At 40.7% G+C, this 27584-nt stretch overlaps 1 protein-coding gene across 1 annotated transcript in view; it reads left to right on the top strand.

The window, feature by feature from the left end:
• The window catches only part of ABCC4 (ATP binding cassette subfamily C member 4), a 188147-nt gene that overhangs the window by 83626 nt on the left and 76937 nt on the right, over positions 1 to 27584 (top strand). The window contains exons 13-19 of the mRNA XM_040267343.1: positions 120 to 206; positions 5387 to 5483; positions 7555 to 7764; positions 8959 to 9099; positions 9973 to 10010; positions 10388 to 10482; positions 12225 to 12371. Of these exons, the coding sequence (XP_040123277.1) occupies positions 120 to 206; positions 5387 to 5483; positions 7555 to 7764; positions 8959 to 9099; positions 9973 to 10010; positions 10388 to 10482; positions 12225 to 12371 (815 nt within the window). The remainder of the gene's footprint in view (positions 1 to 119; positions 207 to 5386; positions 5484 to 7554; positions 7765 to 8958; positions 9100 to 9972; positions 10011 to 10387; positions 10483 to 12224; positions 12372 to 27584) is intronic.

Below are 27584 nucleotides of genomic sequence, written 5' to 3'. Positions count from 1 at the left end.
TCTTGGTCCCTTCCCTGGGCTCCTGGAATGAACGTGGAGTTGTTGGACACCATTGTGATTCAGAGACGAGACCCAGGGAGTGTGAAGTGTTTTATCCTGATGTCTATCTATGTTTCTAGAGCCGTGTATCAGGATGCAGACATCTACCTCCTAGACGATCCGCTCAGTGCAGTGGACGCAGAAGTCAGCAGGCACTTGTTTGAACTGTGAGTTTGCTCCCGTTTCCTATTACGTCCGCTTTCCAAGAACCGACAAAAGATCAGGGAAAAGAGCTCATGAAAGCCTTTGTGCTTCAAGAGACTCAGCTGGCTCTGCCCTGGTGTCCCTCTCTCTCTTCCCTTCATTCCGCAGAAGATCCATCGTAGAGAAATTCTGATCATAATGAGGTCAAGATAGGAAAATACAGAAGGTGCTTTCAGGGTGTGGAGGACAGTGGAGTCTGTCCTTAGGGAGTGAGGAATAGATGGCTGATTTCCTGCTGCTACTTGCAGTTGAAAACCGGACACTGTGGATACATCCAGACCCCAGAAATAAGAAGGAAGATTTACAGTTTTTAAATCAGAGGGGGACTCAGTAATCTGGTACTTGGCTACCAATCCTCTTTCTTCATCTTTTTTTTTTTTTAAGATACGTTAGAAGTGATGTTTTCAGTACTGACATAGGGCTTCTGTGCAAAGACCTTGTTGATGCGTATTATTCTGTAGGTTCAGAAATTCTGAATAAGGTATAGAATCTGAGAATGATTTGTTGCACCTCAGAATGTCTTCAGTCATTGCACATTGTTTCATGGATACTTAAGCCCACAATGTATGGGTAACTTGAGTGTGAAACTAGGTATCTAGAAAGAGAATGCATTGGCACCCCTCTCCTGTACTCTTGCCTGGAAAATCCCATGGATGGAGGAGCCTGGTGGGCTGCAGTCCATGGGGTCGCTAAGAGTCAGACATGACTGAGCGACTTCACTTTCACTTTTCACTTTCATGCATTGGAGAAGGAAATGGCAACCCACTCCAGTGTTCTTGCCTGGAGAATCCCAGGGACAGGGGCGCCTGATGGGCTGCCGTCTATGGGGTCGCACAGAGTCGGACACGACTGAAGTGACTTAGCAGCAGCAGGTATCTAGAATCTGGCTGAACTCCTGACTCTCATGTTGTGTTTCTGGAATTTGTTGTTCTTGTCTGTTGTTGAATTTGTTGCTCTTGTTTGGCCACTGAACCTCTGAAGCAGAACAACTCTGATGTTTTTCTGTGTGTAATGTGTCCAAGTCGCTAACCAAGGCCTCTGGTGGAGTTTAGACTGACCTCTTTGAAAGCCTCATGAACTCACTTTTTCTGAAACAGTATCTGCATCTCCCCCACAGTTAGTTAGTTCCCTTGCTGCTGTTCACCTTGCTAAAGCCAATGAGCTTTCCAGCTGCACTTATTAATGCCCTGCTGTATGCACTGAGTTAAATGCCCTTACACCTGTTACTGCACAAAACCTCTTAGTTTACAAGGAGGACAGTGCACCAGGAGAGGGAAAGGACCCGCACTGGGCAGAAAAAGGAGACTTGGATGCTCAGCTCTCATTCCTGCCTCTGAGGAACCTGTCTTCTTGGCTTCCGATAGCATCCACCTTCCTGTGTCCTCACGTGGGCTTTCCTCTGTTCACTTGCCCTGCCCTTCTGTGTTAGGCTCCTTTTCTTCTGGAGATACAAGTCAGATTGGATTAGACCTAGTGTCGTTAGGGTAAGAATTATGTCTTTAGAGGCCTTATCACCAAATTCTCAGGTGTCCGCATTTGAATTGGCGGGGAAATGATTGATTTACAGCAGAGGCACAACTGCAAAGTAGAGAGGCTTCGGCAGAGTCTGCAGATGTGAGGGAGAGAGAGACGTGTGAGGAGCGCTGAGCTCTGGATACGAGGACCTGGGAATCCACATCCACTAAGCAGGATCATGGGGCGGGTTCTACCAAAGTCTGTGTGTAAGTTGTGCTTAGTTTGGGATGATGAAAACACTCTGGAGACAGACGGTGGTGATGGTTACACAGCAGTGTGAATGGGCTTAATACCACTGAGCTGTATGCTTAAAGATAGGCAAAGTGATAAATTTCATGTTATGTACTGATATGTTTCATTTACCACAATAAAAAGGGACTTCCCTTGTAGTCAGTAGAGAATCCACCTGCAATGCAGGAGGCCCGGGTTCGATCCCTGGCTTGAGAAGATCGCTTGGAGAAGGAAACGGCACCGCACTCCAGAATTCTTGCCTGGAGAATCCTGTGGACAGAGGAGCCTGATAGGCTATACAGTCTGTGGGGTCGCAAGAGTCAGACATCACTTAGTGACTAAACCATCACCACCACCACGATAAAATGTGCAAAGAAGCATTAAATTGTTCAGAACAGGAGAGCAGGGCCTGTGGCATTGCTCCCAGCTTTGTGGTCTCATCCGGCTTTCCCACCCTCTCCTGACTGTGACCTGATGAATTTTCCCGTAGAGAAGTGCCTTGTCATGGGTTCGGTAACAGGGTGAGAGTGCTGTAAGCTTCATTTGCCATTCCTCACTCCTGGAATCATTGGCAGTTCTGCCTGTCCATTCCTCTTGTACTTATCACAGAAGTTCTCAGAAGTTCTCCTTCAAACAGAACAGTTTTTTTTTAGCTCTTGGGTTTAATGACCTTGGATGTACACTTGATAGAAGCAAGCTTGTTTGGATTGTTGTTTGCCAATCAGAACCACATTCTCTGGGGAAACTTAGGGCAGGGAGCACGAATGCAATTTAGGAAATCACTCAGCAGCAACTGAGGATGTTCTCAACGAGTTAGAAAATTGGATGGAACAACATGCTATGAGAGATGGTGGTCGTGTCAGAGCTTAGTAATGGGGAGTGTTTTCTATTAAAAGTGAGTGACTCACACTTCTTGCCATTAACAGTTTCGTCTAGTCTTGAATCTATATCCAAGGTGATTCAGGTTCATGAGTTTTACAACTTAATGCTCTGAGCATAGTGGGTTCTATCAGCTAAGAACGTGAGGGGCCTTAGATGAACTGATGCTGTGTCCTAGCTGTGTCCTGCTGTGGATCCTGATGTGTTTCAATCCCACATTGCCAGACCCCTGCCTCCTGTGTAACCCTAACCAGGTCTTCATGTCTGTCCTGATCGGATTCTCGTGCTGCTGTCTACGCAGCTCACCCTCCGGCTCCAGCCCTTCACAGACAACCCCACCCCCACCCCAACCCGTTCAGGAAGCAGCTCCAGGTCCTCAAACAGAGAACAGGCTTCTTTGCTGTCTGCCTGCCTCAGCCTTTCCAGCTCATCCCCACACCCACTCGGTGTCCAGCTGTGCTAGCTCTGTGGGGATCCTTTCTCACCCCTGTCTGTCAGTTCACACTGGTCCCTCTGTCCCAGAGCCAGGGAGCAGTGTGCCAGGACCCAGAAGGAAGGCGGAAGGCGGCCCTGCCACTCCCTCCCGCTCCTCCAGGGGGCGCCCGTGCCCTTTGTCTTCCCACAGCCCTCAGTGGGTGCACTTGACCATTTGAGTCCCCTCACCCTCCGTGCGCTGTGAGTGCAGGAAGGCGCCTCAGCCCTGCGTGTTCAGTTCCAGGACCCCTGCACCTGCTGTGTCTTCTTCCAGGATGTTTCCCCAGAGAGTCTCAGGGCTCCCTTGTTTCCCTGTCCAAGACAGCAGCCCCTCTTGCTTTCCCGCAGAGCACACATCACAGCCCCATAGAGTATTTCCTATACTCATTCAGCGTCCCCCTGTACGCAGTGCTGAGAATTCTTTGCTGTCTTGACCTGTGGGTGTATATGTGGCATTTGGGACAGTGCCTGGTACCTCACCAAAGTTTGTTGATTGAATGAATGAAGATAGGGACTCTCTTTTTGTTCATATTTGATCTACTGTGCTATGGGATTTGTCCCTTCTTAACACAGCTCTTGTATAGGAATAATTTTAAAGAATTCATCGCTGAATCAATTTTTATGATATGTCTTAGAAATCTTTACTCTTAAAAACTTGGAAGATTATTTTTCTAGAGATTCAGAATAAAAGTCTTATTTAGGAATACATTCCTAGCCATCAAAACTGATCACTTTATTGTGCTTATTTATATTACCTCATCTGTGATGGAATGTCAGGAGGGAAACCTTTTTTAAAACTTGTGGTTAGCGCCATCTTGGACCTACCAGCCCATCCGCCTTCAATGATTAATAGCAGGTAATTTTTGAATGTAGCAAAAAATTCCATTGAAACCTGAAAAGTTATGCTTGGTCAAGAAATTTAGCATGAAAGCTGAACTAAGACTTGTCAGAAGGTAAAAATGAATCTTTTTGAACTTAATGAAGTGATGGCATATGTGTCTACATCCCCGGTCTTCTGATCACAGGTCCAGTGTCCCCTTAGGACTTTTCTGTCCTGTGTCCAAAGCACATGACAGCTCGTGGTTAGAGAGGAGTAGGGAAGGGGGCTGACATTTACTGAGCGGATTGGTGGTTTGATTTTTTAGAACATGTGGGAGGGTTGTCATTGGCGTTGTTTGGAGATGAAGAACGTGAGGTTGAGTCGCTCATCTGACATCAGGCTCATGAGAGGGACTGAGCTGCAGCCTGCTGCCTCCAGACTCTCCATCTGACTCACTCACAGGCTGAGCTCTGGCCCAGGTTCCTGAGATTTGCTCTAAAGGGCCTCAGGCTCCCAGAATACCTGCCTGGAGTCCTGCCCGTGGTTAGCAGGGCCCTTTCTTTTTCACGTTGAGGGAGTTTTCAGTGCAAATGAAGTAAGATTTACTTCCTGGACAGGACTGGGAATGTTGTAGAGACTAATAAAGGCCACACTTGCATTCATTTTCCGTCTAATGTTACTTAGGAAGAAATGTCTATGGAAGGGAGTATAGCTAAGGTTATTGAGAAGATATGACTCTTAGGGTGGTTAATATATACTTCATAAAGCAAAATCTAAGAAACTAAGGAATATGTATGTATATTTCTGTGACATCAGTCACTTCTCTCATTCTCAACATAACAATAAAATAATTAGTATTTTAATTTAGTCAACTTTTGAAATGTCAATATTGCTCCACTGTTTTTCATCATGAAATATGTAAATAATTGTTAAGATCAGTTTTAGGAAAAACAACTTAGCAGCTGATGCATGTTTCGCTAGACTGGTTTTTAGAATTTTTTTTTTTTTTTTAGTGGAGCTTGATTCAGACTTGTTGCTGAATAATTTGAGGTCCTAGTTGAATTCATCACTTTGTACTTAATTTGTATTTTTATTCATATGAGTATTTGAACTACAGATCTTTGCTGTCTTGTCTTTGTCTCATTATGTTTTCAAAATGTATGCTTAGAGTTTGGCTGACTTCCACTAATGTGTTTTTGCATTCTGTCCCTTTTCCATTTGTAGGTGTATTTGTCAAGCCTTGCACGAGAAGATCAGAATCTTAGTGACTCATCAGTTGCAGTACCTAAAAGCTGCAAGTCAGATTCTGATATTAAAAGATGTAAGTAATTTCTAGAAGTCTCTGGAATTGCTAGCACTGCGGTGTGTTGAAGACCAGGCTGTTCTGCAGGTCATTCTGCTTGGATTTGTGGCAAAGCCCTCTTAGCTTTCAGTTTTTTGCCTTTTTCTTACTACCCGGATCTCTTTCTGTGTCTGATACGTGCGGGAGCCTGTGCAGAAGGAGAATAAGGCCCTGCCTACGTGGGGCTTGTTTTGAGAAGACAGCCTCAGGTTTAGTATTTAGTTGGCCAAAAAGTTTGATCAATTTTAAGCAATAGTAAAAGACTTATTTATCATTGTCACTGAGAACTTTATTGAAGAATATATTCACTTTTTGAACTTTCTGGCAAACTCAATACTGTCAGAACGACCAGTTGTCTACTGGTGAACACACCTGGATGAGTTGGGGACCATCCTTACAGTTGATCTGATACCTCCCTCACAGCAGAGAGGGGATGGCTGACCCCCGGAATTGTTAATACTTGGTTGTTGAGTAAAATTGCTGTCTTTGTGCCACTAGTGTTTCTGAATGCATCTTACTAAGTAGAAAGTTGTATGCAATTTTCCTTAAATAGGTAAATGCACTTTGTCTCCCAGGTGAGGACAAAATATACAGTATATCCTGAATCATTTCCTTGTTTTGCAGTATCAAATGGTCCCCAAAGGCTTCATTGCGTTTCTCCCAGAGAAAGGGGTCCTAGCCAGGATGCTGGGCCACCTGACTTGCCTTAACCAGAGCTGCCCTCCTTTGTTTTGTATTGCATCCTGGGATTTTTTCTCATATTTTGTTCACCGCTGAGTGAATCAGCTGAGTCTTGTTTCATGTGGTGAAAAAGTAGAAATCGTCTGCAGCTTATTTTATGTAACTTTGTAAATGAGGGGCACTGCAATGGTGTGTCACACAGTGTTCCAAGAAGATGAGTAGACTGTAGCTTAAGCAGTTGCCTAATTTGGGGAAGACGGGCTGCTTGTGATGGGTTGTGCCTATGTTATCCTCAGATTTTAAGTGCTTTGCTTCTGGCTTAGGTTTTTGATTGTGGCATACCAAGGCATTAGAGCATGCCAGTCTTATGACCTCCTTGCTTAGGTAGATTTTCCACGGGAATACTGAATTTTCAGTCGAGAACTTCCTGAGGTGTGGGCAGGTGTTAAAGACTATGAAGACATATCTCTTGGGTTCTTGTGCAGGATCATTTTCTTCAGGCCCTGTCCTAGTCAGACACGTGGTACTGTGGCAGTGGGCAGCAGAGACTCGTCTAGTGACCCTTACCTACACAGGCGTGCCAGTGCCCACCTCTGTGCCAACAAATTTCTTTCCTGGGATATCCTCCCCAGTGGACTTTTAAAAAATTTCTGCATGTCTCATGAGGCTTCTCTAACTTTCCATGTTGTCTTAAGCGATTGTGCTGATCCTCCCACCAAATTCTGTATTTCTTGCTTTCTTAAGTGCCCAACGGACTCCATCTTTAACACATGAGCACACATTTCTTTCATGTTCCCAAACCTTACACAGGGTTTGGCAGAGAGCACAGTGCTCAGTTCTGTTCTAGTTGAACTGAACTTGATTTGTCCACCAGAAATTCAGACCTCAGGATCATTTCCTTACAAACATCATAATTTAATATCGGTTTACTTCTCTTAATTAGTGTTTACCATTAGGTTCCCCGGTGGCGCTAGTCATAAAGAGCCTGCCTGCCAATGCAGAAGACATAAGAGACGCAGGTTTGATTCCTGGGTGGGAAAGATCCCCTGGAGGAGGAAAAAGCAACCCACTCCAGTATTCTTGCCTAGAGAATCCCATGGACAGAGGAGCCTGGCGGGCTGTATAGTTCATAGGGTAGCAAAGAGTCAGACACGATTAAAGTGCTTTAGCATGCATAACACTCATGTATGCATGATTGGCCAGTATTATCAAATGAAAATCCATCCCTCTCAAATTTTTTTAAAATCATTTGTTTGAAATAAAGATGAATATTTTTAATGATAGAAGGTACAATTTACAAAGAAGATAGATATCAAAAATGATTAGACACCTTAACAACAAACTCTCAAATTCGTTATTGCTGTTTTAGGGCAAAATGGTGCAAAAGGGGACTTACACTGAGTTCCTGAAATCCGGGATAGATTTTGGTTCCCTTTTAAAGAAGGAGAATGAGGAGGCTGAACCATCTCCAGTTCCAGGAACTCCCACCCTGAGGAATCGCACCTTTTCTGAGTCTTCGGTTTGGTCTCAACAGTCTTCCAGACCCTCCTTGAAAGAGGCCACTCCAGAGGGCCCAGACGTGAGTTTCTCGTCCTGCAGCACGCCCGGGTCTGTCTCTCTTGGTGGCCTCATGGACCTTCAGCTTGCTCTGTTAATGACATCTCTTTGTTCCAAAGAAGACACCAAATTTCCACGGCCTTGTTCCATGAAATTGGTAGAATTAAAACAGCATGCAGGGAGCCAGGCTGATTCGTCTTCTCCTTTTTGGTGTAGGATGGAGACAAGTCCTGTTTGCACTGCTGTGACTTGCATAATGTATGTGGTATTGACAGGGGAACTCTTGATGTTACCATAGTTAATTGTATGTGCTCTGGTGGACCCCGGCTTCCCTTATTCATCCAGATGGTTAATTTCAAGAATCCCTCATTCCTAGCCTGCTATGACTTCCATTAAATCAGCTGCTTTTGCTGTATGTTGGAATATTCTGACATTGCAGGTGACTGATGGCATTGTTTTGCTTCATCATCAGATGGTCTGTGACAGGACACCTCTGTCACAAAGGTGCAAGCACCCGACACACAGCAGACACTTTGGAATTTGTTCCCATTTTCCTTTCTTATTTTTCAAGGGGCGGGGTTAGGGTTAGGGTACCCCCTTTATGTTGTTATCTTGCATATACAGTAGGCAGCAAACCTTTGGCCCATGTGACTGTGTAATATATTCTAAATCCTACAGACAGAAACAGACACCTGCACTAGGTCTCCTTTAAAATCACCTATCAGTTTTCTCAGTATCCAGACTCTCATTGTCCACACCCAGGATTCTGGATGATCCTGATGAGTATTCAGAAGAGTCCATCAACTTCCACACTCAGGAACCACTCTGTTTTCATTGAGGGGCACAAATAAATTACATAGATACTTATATATCATTTCATGTATTATTTTGGAGAAAGCATTGGCATTTATGCTTTAATCAGGTATTTTGTACATGTGCGGTTAATCATGCTGTTTATTTAAGCAAAGCCACCTGAAAATGAGTAGCATTTTGCAGATGACATTTCCTTTTTTTCTGATAGGTTTCTAGAGTTGGCATGGCTGGGTAAATGCACGCTTGGTTTGGCTCAGTGTTTCCACACTCTTCTCTCTCTGTAGGATCTTGCCCTCCTACCAGCATATGAGTTGTGTCTATTTCACTGCAGCTTTGCAGTGGAGGTTATTGTTGATTTAGGGTTAATTATTTAAATTTTTGTCGCTCTCCCTTTCCTTCCAAGACCGAGAATATACAGGTTACCCTAACTGAGGAGACCCGTTCGGAAGGAAAAGTTGGTTTTAAGGCTTATAAGAATTACTTCACAGCCGGTGCTCACTGGTTTATCATCATTTTCCTCATTCTAGTAAACCTTGCAGCTCAGGTAAGGAAGGATTTTTATTTTTTTCCATGGAAAAAAACCCTCTTGTTTATTTGATTAAACAAAAATAAAATAAGGTGCAAAGGAATAACTTTTATTTGGATTTGTGCCCTAAGGCTGATATTTTTAATACTATTTATACTGTGTTTACCTTACTGTATTATTATTATTTTTTAATATGTGAATTAAGAAATTTATTTCAAATAACTGGCTCATGAGGTTGTGGGATCTGTCTGAGTGAATCCGAAATCAGAAAGGCAGGTCTGTAGGCTGGAACCCTCAGGCAGGAGCTGAACCTGCTGTCTTGAGGCAGAATTTCTTCCTCCTCCAAGAAGCCTCAGGTTTTGCTCTTAAGATCTTCATCCGAGTGGACGAGGCCACCTCAGTGTTGACCTGTAAGTTCTGATGATGGATGTGAACCTCACCCTCAAAATACCTTCACAGCAACATCTGAACTACTGTTTTGTTGAATCAGTGGAGACTGGTATGGCCAAACTGACACAGAAAACTGGCCACCACAGTACCTATCAAGCTTTTATCCTTTGAAAAATCCTGATATGTATATAAATACTGTGTTTTGCAGTCTACTGGGATTTGCACTGAAAAGTGGTATATGTACAAAGCAAAATAAGTGAAGCTTGGTGGTGGTGTGTGTACATGACAGAGAGATTCTCGAAATAAACAATGTCTTTTAGAGATATTAAAATGTAGCATGCCGTCCCCTGACCTGTGGTCATCTGGGGTGTGGGGCTTGGCGCAGACCTGAGCTGAAAGGACCGTCTCCGTGTTCTGGAGCCTTTCTGTCCCCCATCCTGGTGAGCGGGGTGTGCGGCTCAGTGATGTCAGTGTGTGAGTGACTGTTGTTTCCTGCTCCAGGTTGCCTACGTCCTGCAGGATTGGTGGCTTTCATACTGGTGAGTGATTCCTGGTCTGACCCAAAGTGCTGTGAAATTTACACGAACCTCGCTTTTCCAGAGTCCGCGAGGGAGCGGGGGCTTGTTCAGCCTCCTCTTCTGACTCTCATGTAGTTTCCCTGAAGAAAAAGTAAAGATCCTGCTGGTGGCACGTGACCCTCCCGTGATGTGATCCTTAGCAGCTTCCTCACAGACAGTTCAGAGAGCTGAAAGTTGCGATTCAAATTGAAGTTTTTTTATGGTAGAGAAACACAGGGCCCTGTGAGCTGGGAAACACTTTGCAGCATAAATCATGTCTCCGAAATCAAGGATAATTTCTTTTTATATTTACCTAATTGTATCTATCATGTAATCTTTTTTTCTTCCCTGTTCCCTAGGGCCAATCAACAGAGTGCCCTGAATGTCACTGATAATGGACAAGGAAATGTAACCGAGAAGCTCGATCTGAACTGGTACTTAGGAATTTACTCAGGTAAAGTTGAGGCACCTAGTCTATTATCCGAGAGTCTGAGTCGCTTACAATGAGCCCATGTGAGCAGCTAGGGCTTCCAGGAGTAATTCAGTAATGTCTTAACAGATTAAGTTTCTGAGCCAGCCACATTTATTCTGTGAATTAATTAGAATAATTATTTTAAAAATCTGCTAGAAGAAAAGAGGTTGAATGAAGACTCTTAATTTGCTCTGTACTGGATTTTGGAAGTTAAACCAGCATTGCATATTGAGAAAATCAGCCACTGGAAATATGTGGCTATTGTCTATTCTAATAGGTTGCTTTAGCTAAATCTTATATCATTTTATGGATGTGTGAGGGGATTAGAAACAGATCCCCACCTTATGGTTCAGATTGTTCCAATTCTTTCTGAATGAAACTTGGCTTTTATTGACCTTGGTTGAAAATCCTCTGGCAGCCAGGGTCCCAAATAAAAGCATTACTGCCTTGCAGGTGTGCAAACTCTCCTTCGCCACACTGCTCATCTCTTGGGCTTTACTAATACTTAAGGCAGAAACTAAGCAGGGAGAAATCCAGTGTCTGGGCATTAGGGTTCCTTCTCCTTCTTTCCTGAGATCACAGTGTTATTATGTCCATAACTGTGTGATTAATTTAACATCTGGCTTGCCTACTAATATCAACACAGCTCTTTGTTTTCACACCAGTGCCTAGAATATACGTGGCATTGCATACTTTTAAAAGGAAATCCTCATCTAAAATTTTAAATATTCACACAGGAAATATACAACCTTTCTGCAGAGACAGAGTGAGTTATCTTTGAAAGAACCCACTCATTGAAATTTTCTATGTATTTTGTTGATCTCTTGCTAAGAACTCTAAATCCATTAGCTATTTACCTTCTGAATTGGTGGACTATGGGGGCTTGAAGGAGGAAGGGGGAGGTTTATGTTATATACTCATACTCATGGAGGTGGGCTAAGGCAAATGCCTGTTGATGGAGCCCAGAAATTTGAATAGCTTTCAGAATTTAAATAGTGAAATTTAAATTTCAGAATTTAAGTGTCTCATCAGAAGGGAATAAAGTACTTAATGGAATATTTATTACAGAAGTTATCCCCCCTCTGTTCAGCATTGTCAGTTCAAAAGATGTTGGGAGGGTATTCTAATTTTTATATGCATAGTGCTACTCATTTCTATCATTAACAAAATGTAATTTAAATGCTGATGTTCATTTATATTTATAATTTGTATTTTCCTACAGTTCAGTTAGATTTTTTGCTTGCAAATTTATGTGGTATTTTTATACTCTTTAAAGCTACTTGGGTTTGTCTATAAGGACATTATAGTAAATCATTTCTTCTGTTTCCTATTCATTAACATGCCGATACCAAAGCCTTTCACCATTTTAGATGATGAGACGTTGTAATTATTAAGAATTGAAATGTGAAGAAGAGAAGACTAACAACTTTTAAAATTTCTTCTGAGTTTTATTGAAACTTATAATTGAATTAGGAAATACTAGAATGAAATTTTATTTTACACTTCATTTCTTTCCCCCTCATGAAGTTTATATTTAATGAGAGGAAAATAGTGTTTTTTGTTTTCTTCTTTTAAAAATGTATGTCATGAATGAATTAAACTCTTCTAGAATCCAGATACTTGATGGGGTAAGGATATAATATCTTTATAAGCTGCTTGGCATGGCTTAGCCTTCTTGAATCAAAGGCAGAGATCTTGGGCTTAATGATGTTTCTTTATTTCAGGGTTAACTGCATCCACTGTCCTGTTTGGTATCGCCAGATCTCTGTTGGTATTCTTTGTCCTTGTTAGTTCTTCACAAACTTTGCACAACCAAATGTTCGAGTCCATTTTGAGAGCTCCGGTACTGTTCTTCGATAGAAATCCAATAGGTAGGTCAGACAACAGATTTTTCAGTAAGTGTGTCTTGTTATCATAATGCCTGATTCCTTTTTTAAAGATTTAATTCTTTTTAACACCAAAAACATTTTGTATTGGGATATAGCCAATTAACAATGTTGTGATGATTTCAGGTGAATAGTGAAGGAACTTGTAAATATGTCTTGTTATCACACTTAATACCTGATTACTTTTTTTAATTTTATTTTTTTTAACATCAAAAACATTTTGTATTGGGGTATAGCCAATTAACGGAGAAGGCAATGGCTCCCCACTCTAGTACTCTTGCCTGGAAAATCCCATGGATGGAGGAGCCTGGTAGGCTGCAGTCCATGGGGTCGCTAAGTCGGACATGACTGAGCGACTTCACTTTCACCTTTCGCTTTCATGCATTGGAGAAGGAAATGGTAACCCACTCCAGTGTTCTTGCCTGGAGAATCCCAGGGACGGGGGAGCCTGGTGGGCTGCCGTCTATGGGGTTGCACAGAGTCGGACACGACTGAAGTGACTTAGCAATAGCCAATTAACAGTGTTGTGATAATTTCAGGTGAACAGTGAAGGAATTCAGCCACACATATACATGTATCCATTCCCTGCCAATGCCTGATTACTTTTGACATTTGAATTGCTTGGAAGAAAATCTCTGTGCATATCGATCCGTTTTGTACAGAAAACTTTACTGACATTTTTGTTCCGCCATGGTATATCTGAATATAAGGGCACATAAACTTTTATTCCAATTTTGTCTGAGTGTGAAAATATAGATGTATGCTCACTTTGCAGAATGATTTAAGAGATGATTCGTGTTGCAAATGAACCTCTCTGCATTCAATGCAAACATATTTACATATTTTGTGCTTGTTTCAAAAACATAGGCGGTGTTACCTACTTTAGGTAGGTCTCTACTCGAACCTTGTTACACTGAATATCTAATGAAGACAAGCTATGGGGTTTTTTCTTTCATTGTTCATGCATATCTAGGATCATAGAGTTTTGGCTTGTGCCCTGAGTACGAGATTTACCTAAAATGGTAATGAATAATTAATGAACATCCAAGATTAATTTAATGTAGATATCCTCTTCAATTAAAATAACTATATAGCTTATAGTGCAGTTTTGGTAACATATAAGAGGCTTTGTGGTACATACGTAGTAGGTGGATGCTCAGTAGCAAGTTTCTCAGTATGAGTGTCCTGGGAGGTTTCCCAGTGTTTGCTTACTCCACCTTGAGGCCTTCAACCTGTCCTATTTCAGGATGTAGCCTCCTGAGCTATGTTTCCCTGAAGAGGTGGTTCATCAGTGGATGGGTCCACTCTTGTCTAGTTGACTAGAGTTGTGCTGAGGCCTGGGGTGACTTTGTTTTTGCAGGTGATGATTGACAGGACTTGTTGAGGCAGGGAGGTGGGCTACAGAAAGGACAGAAGTAGCCTTGGCCTGGCCATCAGCTAGCCGTGTGACCAAGGCCAAAGGAAGGTAGATCTATTGGGCAGGCAGATCTCAAGGCAGGATGTTGTCTGTCTTGGTTTTGAAGTGTGGTCTGTGGAGCCAACTGCCTGGGTTCGATCCTGGTGCTAGTTACTAATGGTCAAATTTTAATTAATACTTACGTGTTGGTTACTCTGTGTCTCAGTTTTATCTGGAAAATGGGATGCTATTCCCACACTTGCCAGAATGTCGATACTGTTAGAATTAGCAGGTGAGTACATTCACAGCGTTTAGATCGAAGTCAGGGCCTTATGATTCTTCGAGTCAATGACCGCATGCTATGTGGGCACTTCGTCTCCTGTGAAATGGGAATAACTGCTGCCCTTCCTGTATCACTGTGTGAGGATTAAATGAGGCTGTTGGTGCAGCATCTTGTGTAGATTTATCCAGCACATGTTTCATCCAAGCACTGGGTGGAGCACAGGATGGTAAGCTGCAGAGGCCCGTACAGATCTCGTCTTACTATAAAGCTGTGGAGACAAAGTAATTGGAGGAGTCCGTGCTGTTATGCTTGTGGTGTTGCTCCACTTTTCAGTTAATGTGAAAATTACAGTCATAATGTTGGAAGTATGAACAACCCCTGTAGGCTTCTCCAGATGCTGGTTAATTAATTAATTAGGGATTTGGGCCCAAGCGTAAATCTTCAAATCACTCATCTTACTGCAGCTGACACACTAGGGTGTATCTTGTCTCCCTGTCCTGTGACTACCTGTCCTGTGACTATTAATAGGACCTGATTCCTTCAAGAAAATAGAAGCCCAAATAGTACTGCAAAGACAGGCCTGCCTTGCCCAAAAGGTTTAGGAGCCATGATTTATTTATTTACTCTTTTGTTAGTAGAGTATAACTTTTTTTTAATGAAAAATTTTAAGTGATGAATTTTAATTTTCTGTTTGAATAAAAAATTTTTATACTTTTTATACTTGTTTTATCTTGCTCATCTTTGGAAAAACAAGTAATGTGTAAGAATTATGCCTCATAGTTGAGATTATTGATTATGTGTACCCTAATAGTTACAATATATATATTTTTTAATCCCCTTCTACAGCAGAGAGACTGACTTGCTCAACTTTTTGCTTCTGTTTTGATTTTTTTTTCTTGGCATGTGGGATCTTGACTCCCTGATCAGGGATCAAACCCATAACCCTTATGTTGGAAGATGAAGTTTCAATCCCTGGACTGCCAGGAAGTCCCTCAACTTCTAAGTTACCTTAAATATCTGGGTTCAATTCAACAAAGTTCCCAGCATAAAATTGTGGGTGATTTGATTTCTAGAGTCTGTTTCCCCTGTAGCATGTAGTGATCATGAAGTGTGTCTCTCTCCAGGATATCCTAGGGGGTCAGTACATTTCCTATGATTTCAGGATCCTGACAGCCACCCAGAGTTAGAAAAGTGGTGAAAGGAAGGAGTTTCGTCTTGGGATGGTGAAGTTCGAAACTCAGAAGCCCATCGGGTCTGCGCCTTCCCGTCTGCCTGGATTTGTACTCATCTCACCAGCGTTCCCTTGTTTCTACTTGTCTGCAAGCCCACTTGTGCCAGTGGGTTCTCAATGACCCTGAACTGGATGGTCACAAGGCCTTGTACATTCATTCATTGGTGGGCCCACTCTAAATGTTCTGTTTCCATGCTGATGCTTCATCCCAGATCTTCATGAGTTTTGCTAGACACTAGGGGAGTAACTGGGTGTAACTGCACTGGTTGTGCTAAGAACCAGGGTTCCATGGGAAGTTGCTGAAAACACCAGTTGCTCTACCAAATTCGCCAGTTCCCTTACTTTCATTGTATTTATCGTATTCTATGAAGGAAGGAAGCATCAGCCTAGAAAGTGCATCGTTTCTCTGCCTACAGTTTAACATTCCAGCAGTGCTCCTGTGGCTACTCTCTATTTTGAACCTATGTTTTGATGCACGAGCTTTACTTTGTTCATATAATGTGATGCTTCATTGCCTACTGGTGGTTTATTATCTGTGTGTGGCCTTAGAATGGTGAAACTAGGTTTCATTTTTTCCTTTTCTCTTCCTTTTCCCTCCCGTTCTCTCACCCATCTCTCTGTTTCACGTTCTTCTTTGACGTATTTTGGTAATGGTGTGTGAGTGCTAAGTCACTTCAGTCCTGTCCGACTCTATGCAACCCTATGAATTGAAACCCGCCAGGCTCCCATGTCCGTGGGATTCTCCAGGCAGGAATACTGGAGTTGGTTGTCATGCCCTTCTCCAGGGGATTCCACTGACCCAGGGATCGAACCTAGTTCTTTTAAGTCTTCTGGTACCACCTGGGACACCCCTCGGTTAATGGTATTATATGTTGACTTATTTAGTTCTTAAATTTCTTTAAAAACTAATTTTATTTATTTAGTTATTTTTGGCTGTGCTGGGTCTTTGTTACTGCTTGTGGGCTTTCTCTAGTTACAGCTCGTGGGGGCTCCTCTTCGGTGTATTGTACAGGCTTCTTTTTGCAGTGGCTTCTGTTGTTGTGGAGCACAGACTATTAAGCCTGGGCTCAGGAGTCACAGCCCACGGCTTGGTTGCTCCGAGGCATGTGGGATCTTCCTGAACCAGGGATCAAACCAGTGTCCCCTGCATTGTAAGGTGAACTCTTAACCTCTGGACCACCAACGAAGGCTCATTAAGTTTTTTTTTGAGGTCGTATTTTTAATGAATGGACTATATTTATTTATTTTTAATGTGTACTTATTTATAGTTTTTTTTGCTGTACCACGTGGCATGTGGGATCTTCGTTCCCTAATCAGGCATCGAAGCCACGCCCCCCTGCATGGGAAGTTGGATTCTTAACCACTTGACCACCAGGGAAGTCCCACCTCCTGTGTGTGTTTATTAAAGAGCTACAAGGTTTTAGGAGCCAGAGCAGACATTTCTTGCATGTTTTGATTGCAGCCGGGTTTGAATAGTACCTTTTGGGCATGTGGGCCGCGTTCCTGTGCTATTTGTCGTGTACACATCTTCCTAGCCAACCTTTGTTTTCTGTCTCTGAAGTCGACTTTCACTTGCATCAGATCTTCATACTCGGGTAACACAAATCGCAGGTCAACAGTAGATTTTGTTTCCCTTGTGAGGACAAAATTTGTTTTATTTTCTACATCTGGCACAAGAGGGCAGCATGATCTACATTATTTCAGGGATCTACTCTAAAGGGCACCTTACTGCAAAATCTGGCTGTTTTTATACTAAAGCTTTCTGGGAAATTCTATTTTTATGGCCTGAGGCTCTGTATTCTGTAGTGTTACCGTTTTTAAAAGCATTGTTGAGGTTCATTAAGTCTGAAACATTAAACTCTTTTGCTGTCCTGAAATAACTAGCAATTCAAAGATGGTATTTGGATTTCTTAATTTATATGGTTTACGCTAGTAACTGAAATAGGCCACTGCAGACATGTTTACTGGATTTTATTTCATTCCTAAAGAGTAGAATATGATCAGTTGTGTGGAAGATATTATGATCAAGCACTTTTCATCCACACAGTAAGAGTTAGCAGAAACATTTTAGCTTTATCAAGTGTCTAAAGTTTCACCCTTTGATTTGGAGACAAGATGAGAAGATAGTTGTCCTGTTTGTTCCTGCCTAATTATTATGGCAAAACACTTGGCTTAGAATTTTGCGTGTAATGGATTCCAGATAAATATTTGTTGATTTCCTTTCTATTGGCTAATTTGGCTTTAAGACACTGAGCCACGGTGTCGGTAGATGTTGTGTATCTTCTCTGAGGAAAATGCAGTCAGTTGGGTTATGGCTAGTATGTTTGTTTCGCATGACTGACTTTTGTGCTCTCTGTGTGTGTGTGTTAGTTATTCAGTGTTTAAAAAGTACAAATTTATATCTTTTTTTTTTTTAATAGATCAAGTTAAGTTAGAGCTAATGCATTGTAAAAAAATTCACTAATTTCTTCTGTTATTTTTATTCTTCTGGTAGTACTACAGTTTCGGAGTACTTGTAACTTAGAACGGAGAAGGCAATGGCAACCCACTCCAGTCCTCTTGCCTGGAAAATCCAATGGACAGAGGAGCCTGGTAGGCTGCAGTCCATGGGGTTGCTAAGAGTCGGGCACGACTGAGCAAATTCACTTTCACTTTTCACTTTCATGCATTGGAGAAGGAAATGGCAGCCCACTCCAGTATTCTTGCCTGGAGAATCCTAGGGACAGAGGAGCCTAGTGGGCTGCCGTCTATGGGGTCGCACAGAGTCGGACATGACTGAAGTGACTTAGCAGCAGCAGCAGCACCAGTACTACGGTTTAAGAGAAGACATATTCTTTTATCTTCCATAATGAAAAATCTGGAATTGCCCTAAGTATTAATATTTCCTACTTGACTGCGTGGGAGATGAGTCTCTGTAAATTTCACCTATGTAAAATACCGAGAACAAGGAATTGAGTTTGGGGCAAGGAGGAGGAGGGGTGGTCGAGGTTTGAATGATTGCTGTTTCTTAAATCTGGAAAGGGACTCATTAGCCTCCACTTCAAGTTGCTGATGAACTCATGAAGTAGTGGAAAGTAAATTGAAAGCGACGTGCTGAGCTTTTTGTACTATTGAGAATAACCATCTTGCTATAGTATTTATAAACTCAGTTGTCAACGGACTGTTGCCTTGCTAGGAAAAAGAGTCATTGGTAGAAAAGAAGAATAATTGTAGGGATCCATGTCTGTTTATTCAGTGCAAATGGCCACTGAGGTTTGTGCTAAATGCATATTCTTAACAAGGATAATATTTCAGCACTGTCAAAATTACCTTGACGATAATAGGCCTGTTAAATTATAGCTCTATAAGTTAGGCGGTAAGATGGCTCTGCTTAGCGCACATTAATCTATGCCTGTTCGCACAAGTGATTCTGCTGAGCAGGTAGCGTGTTAGAACAAGAAATACTGGTCCTAAAACCTCTGATTTATGGTAGGTGTTGTTTTGACACAACATCATTCAGACGATTTACAAGGCAAGGCTTCGTGTTAAAATATTTCACCAGTGTCATCATTCGTCACGACATAAATATTCAGTAGTGATGCTTGAAAATTGGTAATACACCCATTCATGCCAAATCACTTGCTGTTTCCTTTCAAGTGAGATCTGTTGTGGATATGGTTTAAAGAAACTACGAGTTTTCTTCCTTGAGAGCAGATGAGCTGTAAGAAATGGAGAACAAGAATAACTTTCTGACAGCTTTCATGGACTCAGTCTTGCCTAGGTTGGTTTGAATTCTGGCTTCAGTCCTTCAGCTCCCCTCTCCCCCTCTTTTTCTTTCTTTTCTTTGCTTAATGCACATAGTAAAGAACATATTTCTATGTACATTAGTTACAGAGGCTTTTTGTCTTCAAAGGAAGAGGTTAGTCATCTGAAAAGCTTTGTTGCAAAACAAAAACACACATTTCCCCTTTCAGTTTTCCTTGTTATTTTTTAAGAAATGTGAGTGACTATAAAGGGAACAACACAAAAGATCGCATCAATCATAGTGAATCTCAATGGCCACGTAAATATTATTTTTCCAGGTTTGAATGAAATAGCTAATAGTCTGAAGTAGGTGTGGTAATTAAATCCTGTTGGCTTGTGACATAATAAAAATATGTTTTTCACATAACAATTGCTATATGTACTTAAACTCTTAATCAGGGTGATATTAAGTCATATTTTATGGGAGTTGCTGTGTTACTGCTAATAATATCATAAAAGCCTTTGTTAGGAGTTTAAATAGTTACATAGTTACATATATTTGATTGCTATTGTTATTTTGTCAGTAATCTTTATAAAGGTAATTGTTATAGTGCTTGTCTACTCCTGGTAAATATTGCACCATTTTGGTGTACATTTTTAATCTGTTAGTGTTCTGGTTACTCATTCATTTTTTTGTCTGCAATAATCATACATGGAAATATTGATAACTTAGTAACAGAGAAAGCACTGTAGTTATCTATAAAGTGTCCATGGAATTCTCCAGGCAGGAAGACTGGAGTGTGGAGCCATTTCCTCCTCTAGGGGATCTTCCTGACCTAGGGATTGAACCCTCATCTCCTCCACTGCAGGCCGGTTTTTTAAACCACCGCAGCACCTCAGCAGATCATAAGGATGACATTTTATTTGATTGCACTAATACTTCCTAATATTATAGTATACATAGATTGTATGTATACATACATACTTCATTTTAATATATGTATTGTCTCAGCCTTCAGCTAAATCAGAGCCAGGCAATGTATGGCCTCAGGACTTCACTGTTATATTCCAGTTTCTGGCATAAGTGTTATTTGCCATTACCTTATGGGATGTGTGAATTAATAGTACAGTTATCCCTTGACATCTTTGGTGGTTGGTTCCACGACCCCTGTGGATACCAACGTCTGAAAATGCCCATTGTCCCTTATATAACCTATGTACATCCTCCCGTATACTTCAAATCGCTTACAAGCAAATTCAAGTTTTCCTTTCAGGAATTTTTTTTCCAAATATTTTTGACTAATGGTTGGCTGAATTCAAGAACCCATGGGTAGGAAGTGTAATTCAAATAGTGCTATCTATTGCCACCCCCCACATCACACAGACACACAGACACACACACACACACACACACATACACACACACACAATTACTTCAACCTTTAGCTGTTTGTAACAGAAAATACCTGAAAGTAGCCTTATGACATAGTTCATCTTTTCAGTACATCATTTCAAGAAAAATTGGCATAATTCTTTGAGGTCAGAGTCAACATCAATAAACACTGAGAACTGTATCAATTTGTTGTATTGAAAATTCTGAGTGGTTCTGCTTTATGACCCAAATCCTTCCCCTCAAAGATTTAATATAAGATTGATATGTGGCACCCTAAGGCAGAGTTTGATTTTCATTTTCTGTTTTTTAAAAAAATGTATTTACTTATCTGTTTATCTTTGGCCATGCTGGGTCTTCATTGCTTGCTGCACGGGCTTTTCTCTAGTTGAGGTTCACAGGCTTCTCATTGTGGTGGCTTCTCTTGTTGTAGAGCTCGGACTAAGGTTGTACGGGCACAAGAGTTGTGGCTCCAGGGCTGGAGAGCCCAAGCTCAATGGTTGGGCCACACCCATCAGGTTGCTTGCTCTGACTTAGTTCCTCTGAGCAATGTGGGATCTTCCCAGATCAGGGATCGAACCTGTGTTCCTCAGGAAACACAGGTTTCCTTCTTTACCATTCAGCCACCAGGAAAGCCCTTGATTTTCATTTTCTAACTGAATACTTCATGTTCTGTTACCATCTTCCCTGCTCCCCACCCCCCTCGCCTTTAGTTTTTAAACATTATTATTATTTGCCATCAAGAAAATGGAAAAAATCCAAATATTAATAATATTGAGCCAGTGATGCTTATTTCACAGTTGTGTTGTCAATCTCATTTTTATAATGTTTATCACAATTACAAGTAAAGTATTATTTAGGTGACTTTGTATTGACTGTCTCTTATCTTAGCCTTGTTTGCTGTCCCCTCCTGAGTAGATGGTGTTTCTGGGAAAGCCTCCACTTCCAGGATTGGGCAACTTTAGCTGCTTAGTAAGTATTTGTTGAGTGGATAGAAGAAAGAGGGTTCAAGAATGTGTTTGAATGTCTCCATGCTGTGATCTCAAACAACAGTGGAACTTCACAGACTTACAAGTGAATTAGAGCTGTTTTTTCCTTCATACTTGTTGTTTACATTAAATTGAATTTTTATAGTTTATTTTCGAAGGTTGAGTTTGTAATATATTTTTATATGGTGGACTTTATTTCTGTTATTTGGTGGCATAAACCTTGTTTCTTTGGAAAGTGCAGTTCATGAAACCAGACTATGCAAGTTTCCAAGTTGCCCTAATGCCAGTCAGTCATGGAACTGAAGCTGTCCCACACTTAATGTATTTGGTGGTGCTTTAAAAACGAATCTTGACACTTATATGGGTTAACTATTTGATGCCTGGTAGTTTTTACCTTATAAATTACAGTCCCTTAAGAAGTAAAGAGGAAGAATTCATCCATTATAAAAAAAAATCAGTAGGGATTATTAAACTGTTACTAGATAGGAAGCTGAGATGTCAGGATGTCCAAGTTCTGCTGGGAACATAGCTTTGCAAGAGTTGGGCTAGTCACTTAACTTTTCACTGGGGCTTTTTCACTCATCAAGCATTTACTGCTGATTTGCTGGTTATCAGTTGTGGTCACAAACATTGGAAGAAAAAGTACTGTCTTCTAGGCCTTTTTCTCATTTAAATAATTGTTGACAGTGAAGTGTTATTGTTTTTTCTTTTAGATCTAGTACCAATATTCTATTATTCCATAAAGAAAAGATTCAGATTCAGAATTTAATACATCTGTAGATTGGAGCTCAATCCACATATAAACAAAACATTGATGCTTCCATGCATAGCTGTATATGATATGGTAATCACATAACTGGTTACCCTTGATTTCATAAAACTTCCAAAAACTGTTTTCCTGGAACTTTAAACAAGCATTGTTTTCAAAATGAAATCGCACCATTGGGAATGTGAGGAAGTTAGGAAATAAAAGTAAGTGATTCTTTATTTAAGGTGACTAACTTACTAACTCACAGTAGACTGAACCTGGCTTCTAACGAGACTCTTTGACAATATGGAAATGATTCAAAAGGGACTGCTTGGGTGGTATGCACATCTCTGAAAGTGTTTTAGGGGAAAAAGAGGGAAGCTGGCACTTCCGGTATTGCCCTTTACGAAATGTACTCACAGCTCTCTTTGGGCTTTTTACAAGTGTGTTACAAATGCTTTGACAGTAGGCGGAACATAAGCAATGATGTTTTCTCCATAAGTAATGTTATTATGAAATCAACTATGATCTGTTGAGTGTTCTTTTCCTTCTTGGTAGACAGGATAATTCTGTTTAAAATTTCCCCCTCATTTAGATAGAAAGTCTCTCTGACAAGCTTCAAAGTACACAATGAGTGGAGGTTTATTAAAATACTGTAGTTAAATGGAAAGCTATCATAAAATTAAGTTCTCTGTTCTGGAAATATTTTCCTTTCATTTTGCAAGTGCATTTTAATAGATTGTATCACACAGGGAAATGTTTCAATCTCTTGAACACCTGGAAAGTCTATTTTAGACTTGTTATGTGTTTAAGAGCCTTTATCCCTGATGTTACTCCAAATACAGTCATGCTTCTGCTGATGGGAAAGTCCTGCCTCCAGGTCTGCTGTTGGGAGAGAGCAGGGCTACAGAGTGGCGTGCTGATAACACATCAGTGAAAACCAGAGTGTCTGCCCTGGGTGATTTTCAGCCTCAGTTCCTGGTTTGCAGGATGTTTAAGTCAATAATTAGTGAAGGATTCCTCTCTGAACTTTAAGTGGATATTTCAGTGAAGTGTTCTTTGGACTCAGTCCCTGATCTTATTCCTTACTCTGTGTGAGGCATAAAATGAAAATGTATAGAGATTTTTAAGGGCGTGGTAAGAAAAACAGAGCATCCATGTCTTTTGGTTCTACGCAAAGATATTTAAATGGTGTGTGTGGATTTGTCCTTAAATATGTTTTTGTACATGAATAATTCCGTCCATCTAGGTCAGTAATGCTGCATGGAAATGTAGTCAAGATCATGGAATAATTTTTTTTTCTCATTAGCTTCAAATATTTAAAAATAGAATAAGAAGAAATAGTTGCTTTCCTCTATGTAGTCATTATTTTTAGAATTTTTTTCACTTTTTAGTTTGTCAGACTGATCTGGGCTCATAAAATTTATTTCCTATGGTAGAACTATAAATCTATTATTCTTCCTTTTTGGAGAATAAAGTGGCAATAACATCTTAAAATTATATCTCATGCTAATATAAATCTTCACTCTATTTTCCTTTTTACTTAGCATAAAAATGAAAAAGTTGTCAAATATGGCTTAATGAGTTTCACCAATGGGTTATCCTGTAGACAGACATATTTCTTATGGGTGGCAACTTTGAAATGTTAGTCTTGACATAATCCTGTAAATAGAAGGGAAACAAACACATAATTCAAGATGATGAGTAATCAGTATTGCTAGCAAATTGTTCTTCCTTGAGTTCAAGATTAGATAAACAGTTGTTGACAGAAATGGCTGTGGTAATAGAATGCAGCACCTGTGTAATCCGGACAAGCAGTGGTCTCTCAGAGAAGCTGCTGTTTTGGGGGTTTTTTTTCTTAAACAAATTGTCAAGCCTTTAGGTAAGTAGATTTCACTCATACATTCAGTTCAGTTCAGTCGCGTCTGACTCTTTGCAACCCCATGAATCACAGCACGCCAGGCCTCCCTGTTTATCACCAACTCCCGGGGTTCACTCAGACCCACGTCCATCGACTCTGTGATGCCATCCAGCCATCTCATCCTCTGTCCCCTTCCTCTCCCACCCCCAATCCCTCCCAGCATCAGAGCCTTTTCCAAAGAGTCAACTCTCGCAGGACGTGGCCATAGTACTGGAGTTTCAGCTTTAGCATCATTCCTTCCAAAGAACACCCAGGGCTGATCTTTAGGATGGACTGGTTGGATCTCCTTGCAGTCCAAGGGACTCTCAAGAGTCTTCTGCAACACCACAGTTCAAAAGCATCAATTCTTCGGCGCTCAGCCTTCTTCACAGTCCAACTCTCACATCCATACATGACCACAGGAAAAACCATAGCTTTGACTAGATGGACCTTAGTCAGCAAAGTAATGCCTCTGCTTTTGAATATACTATCTAGGTTGGTCATAACTTTTCTTCCAAGGAGTAAGCATCTTTTAATTTCATTGCTGCAGTTACAATTAGGGAGTTCTAAAATTTGAGTGACGGTGGTTTAATACCCCTTGATATCTAATTTTCTGACCATTCAAATCTCCTTTACTAGTTAATCTCCTATACTAGCCTTCAGGTGTATCTTTTGCTTCTTGTTATAACCAAGTCGCTAAGGTTAGGGTTTGAAATTTTGGGTAACACAGTGAGTACCTTATAGGTTTTAGATAAACATTGAGTATTCTTTTTTTAAAATATATAGGTCATCTTTCAGAGAAGGCAGTGGTATCCCACTCCAGTACTCTTGCCTGGAAAATCCCATGGATGGAGGAGCCTGGTGGGCTGCAATCCATGGGGTCGCTAGAGTCAGACATGACTGAGCAACTTAATTTCTCTTTCACTTTCACTTTCATGCATTGGAGAAGGAAATGGCAACCCACTACAGTGTACTTGCCTGGAGAATCCCAGGGACGGCGGAGCCTGGTGGGCTGCCGTCTATGGGGTCGCACAGAGTCAGACATGACTGAAGCGACTTAGCAGCCCCAGCAGCAGCAGCAGCAGCAGCAGCAGCACGTCATCTTTTCTCTCCCTGCTAATGCTTATGTCCATTTTTCATTTGATGTCAGATGAGAGAACTGTGTCATCAGTAGAAAATTTAAAGCTCTTAATGGACAGGGAGTTGGGATGTAGGTAGAGATGTTAGAACTGAGCTTTCAGAGACCTGTGCCAGTCATTTAGCTGGCACAGTGAAGTTCCTTTGGATTGGACCATAATTGTCTTAAGCAGCATTGACGTGTGTGTGTGTGTGTGTGTGTGTGTGTGTGTACTGGGGATGATTGTATAATAATAGTCAAAAGGTTTTTTTATATGTGTGAGAATTAAGAGCCTTAGTATATGAAGAGCATTCATTTCATAGAAATGAACCATAGGACTAAGTCATGCACGTTTGTGATTTTTCTTTTTGTCTTTTTCTTCCTCCTACAAAATCCAAGAGAATATATTAATTGTGATAAAATGGTGGGAAAGGATGTGTATCTTCCCAAATACAAGGAAAAATATGTAAATGATCAAACTAACAACCTGCAAAATAGAATCAACAGCATGTTTTTTTTGTTTGTTTGTTAGCTTGTTTTGTTTTTGTTTTCATAGGGCCTAAGTTTCATTTCTGAGTTCATTTTAATTTGGTTTCACAGCAGGAGCTGAGTTTACATATAAATGCCAAACATCTGGATTTTTGTGTTTGTTTGAAAATGATATGGCTGAAGTTTATTACAGAAGTCTATTGTGTAATTAGAAATACAGTTTGAAGTTTTATAAAATAAGTTCTATTTAAATGAAACATTGTAATTCTTCCAGGGAATAGCTATACTTCTTAGGAGCAGCAGGAACTTATTTTTTATTTTTTTAAGAAATGCAGTAACTGGTCAAAATGTATTCACCTTTTTCAAAAAGCATGAAAAATGACAGATTTCACATGTGAAAGTTAAAGTTGACCTAAGGCAGTTTTAGATTGTCAGGCCTTCAAATTTTATTCATGGGATGTTTTTAGGGACATTTCGTGGTTTGTTCACTCCAGTTAATTCCAGGCAGTCTTCCTGCATTTCTATCAGATGGACATTTTGATACTTCACAACTTCTTCTTGCACAAAATAATAATGCAAGTAGCATGGGATGCAAATGAGAATCGCCTGTTAGATCTTTAAAAATGTAGATTATATTTTGAATGCAGATAACAAGTGCAATAGAACAAACACAACTTTCTTAGAAATGGGCTTCCCTTGTATCAGCTGGTAAAAAGAATCAGCCTGCAATGTGGTTCGATCCCTGGGTTGGGAAGATCCTCTGGTGAATGAAAAGGCTACCCACTCCAGTATTCCCGCCTGGAATATCCACAGACTGTATAGTCAATGGTGTCACAAAGACTCGGACACGACTGAGCGACTTTCACTTTTAGTTCTTATAAATACTTCTCAATTATTGTTAGTAAACTAGACATGTAAATACCACAACTTACTGGCTGGGTCCATAGTGGCATTGAAGTAGTTGAAGAAATAGTATAGTTTTGAGTGGAGAGACCTTAGTGAAGACAGTGTACTTACTTGATTAACACCTGGATGCCAGGTAGCTGTAAGCACCTACCTTTCCTGAGTCTTGGCATTCAGCCTCAGTCACGTCTGAGAGGCTTTGCAGCTCTGAAATTCAACTGTTCTTTCATCCTACAGAATTTGCTAAGAAATAATTCAATGAAAAAGAAAACCAAAAGTAAGTTGTAAGAAGTTCAGAGTCTTTGTGATACACCGCCTAATGTTTCAGAGATCTGTTGCATGACAGAGTTTTCATCTGTTGGCAAGTATAATCTTGTTCCCTATCATATTGAACATCAGCCTGGAGTATGATAAATTTGAACCATTGCTCTTTGTCTTGTCAATTCAGGGCAATGTTGTAAATTTATATGACAATTTAAACTTGTTAAAATACTGTACTTCCATTGTTTCACTTTTAATAGCAACCAAACACAAGAAATCTTTTGCAGTCTCTTTTGCTTTTACATCCATGGTTTTTCTTACCTTCTTGCCGAATCCTCTAGTTATTGTTCCCATTGGTTTTTAGGTGGAAACCATAGAGCTCTGGTGCCTAGAATTGAAAATGAAGAACCAGTTTGACCCAAATCATTAATCATCATACAGTTACATAACTCAACATTTTAAAAGCATCTTCATATGCCAGCATGCTGGAAATTTCACATGAAGTAACCAGATAATGTATTCTGAAATCTCCATGGGCATTTTCAAAAGGTTCAGCACCCATACCTACATATTATATATTACACAATAATGTTAGCATTCTGGTGGAGATGAAATTATGTTTAGCACAGTATTTCTTATGAAATGAATATGGACATTATCAGAAACTGTTTAAAAAATTTGCACGATCTGTACAATCCACAGAAACAGGTATTTCAGTGTGTGTGCAAAATGGATATGTGCGTCTGAATGTGTCTGTGTGTATGTATT

Source organism: Oryx dammah, unplaced genomic scaffold, assembly GCF_014754425.2.
Source record: "Oryx dammah isolate SB20612 unplaced genomic scaffold, SCBI_Odam_1.1 HiC_scaffold_24, whole genome shotgun sequence".
NCBI classification, from domain to species: Eukaryota; Metazoa; Chordata; class Mammalia; order Artiodactyla; family Bovidae; genus Oryx; species Oryx dammah.
This window is presented reverse-complemented; position numbering and strand designations above follow the sequence as displayed.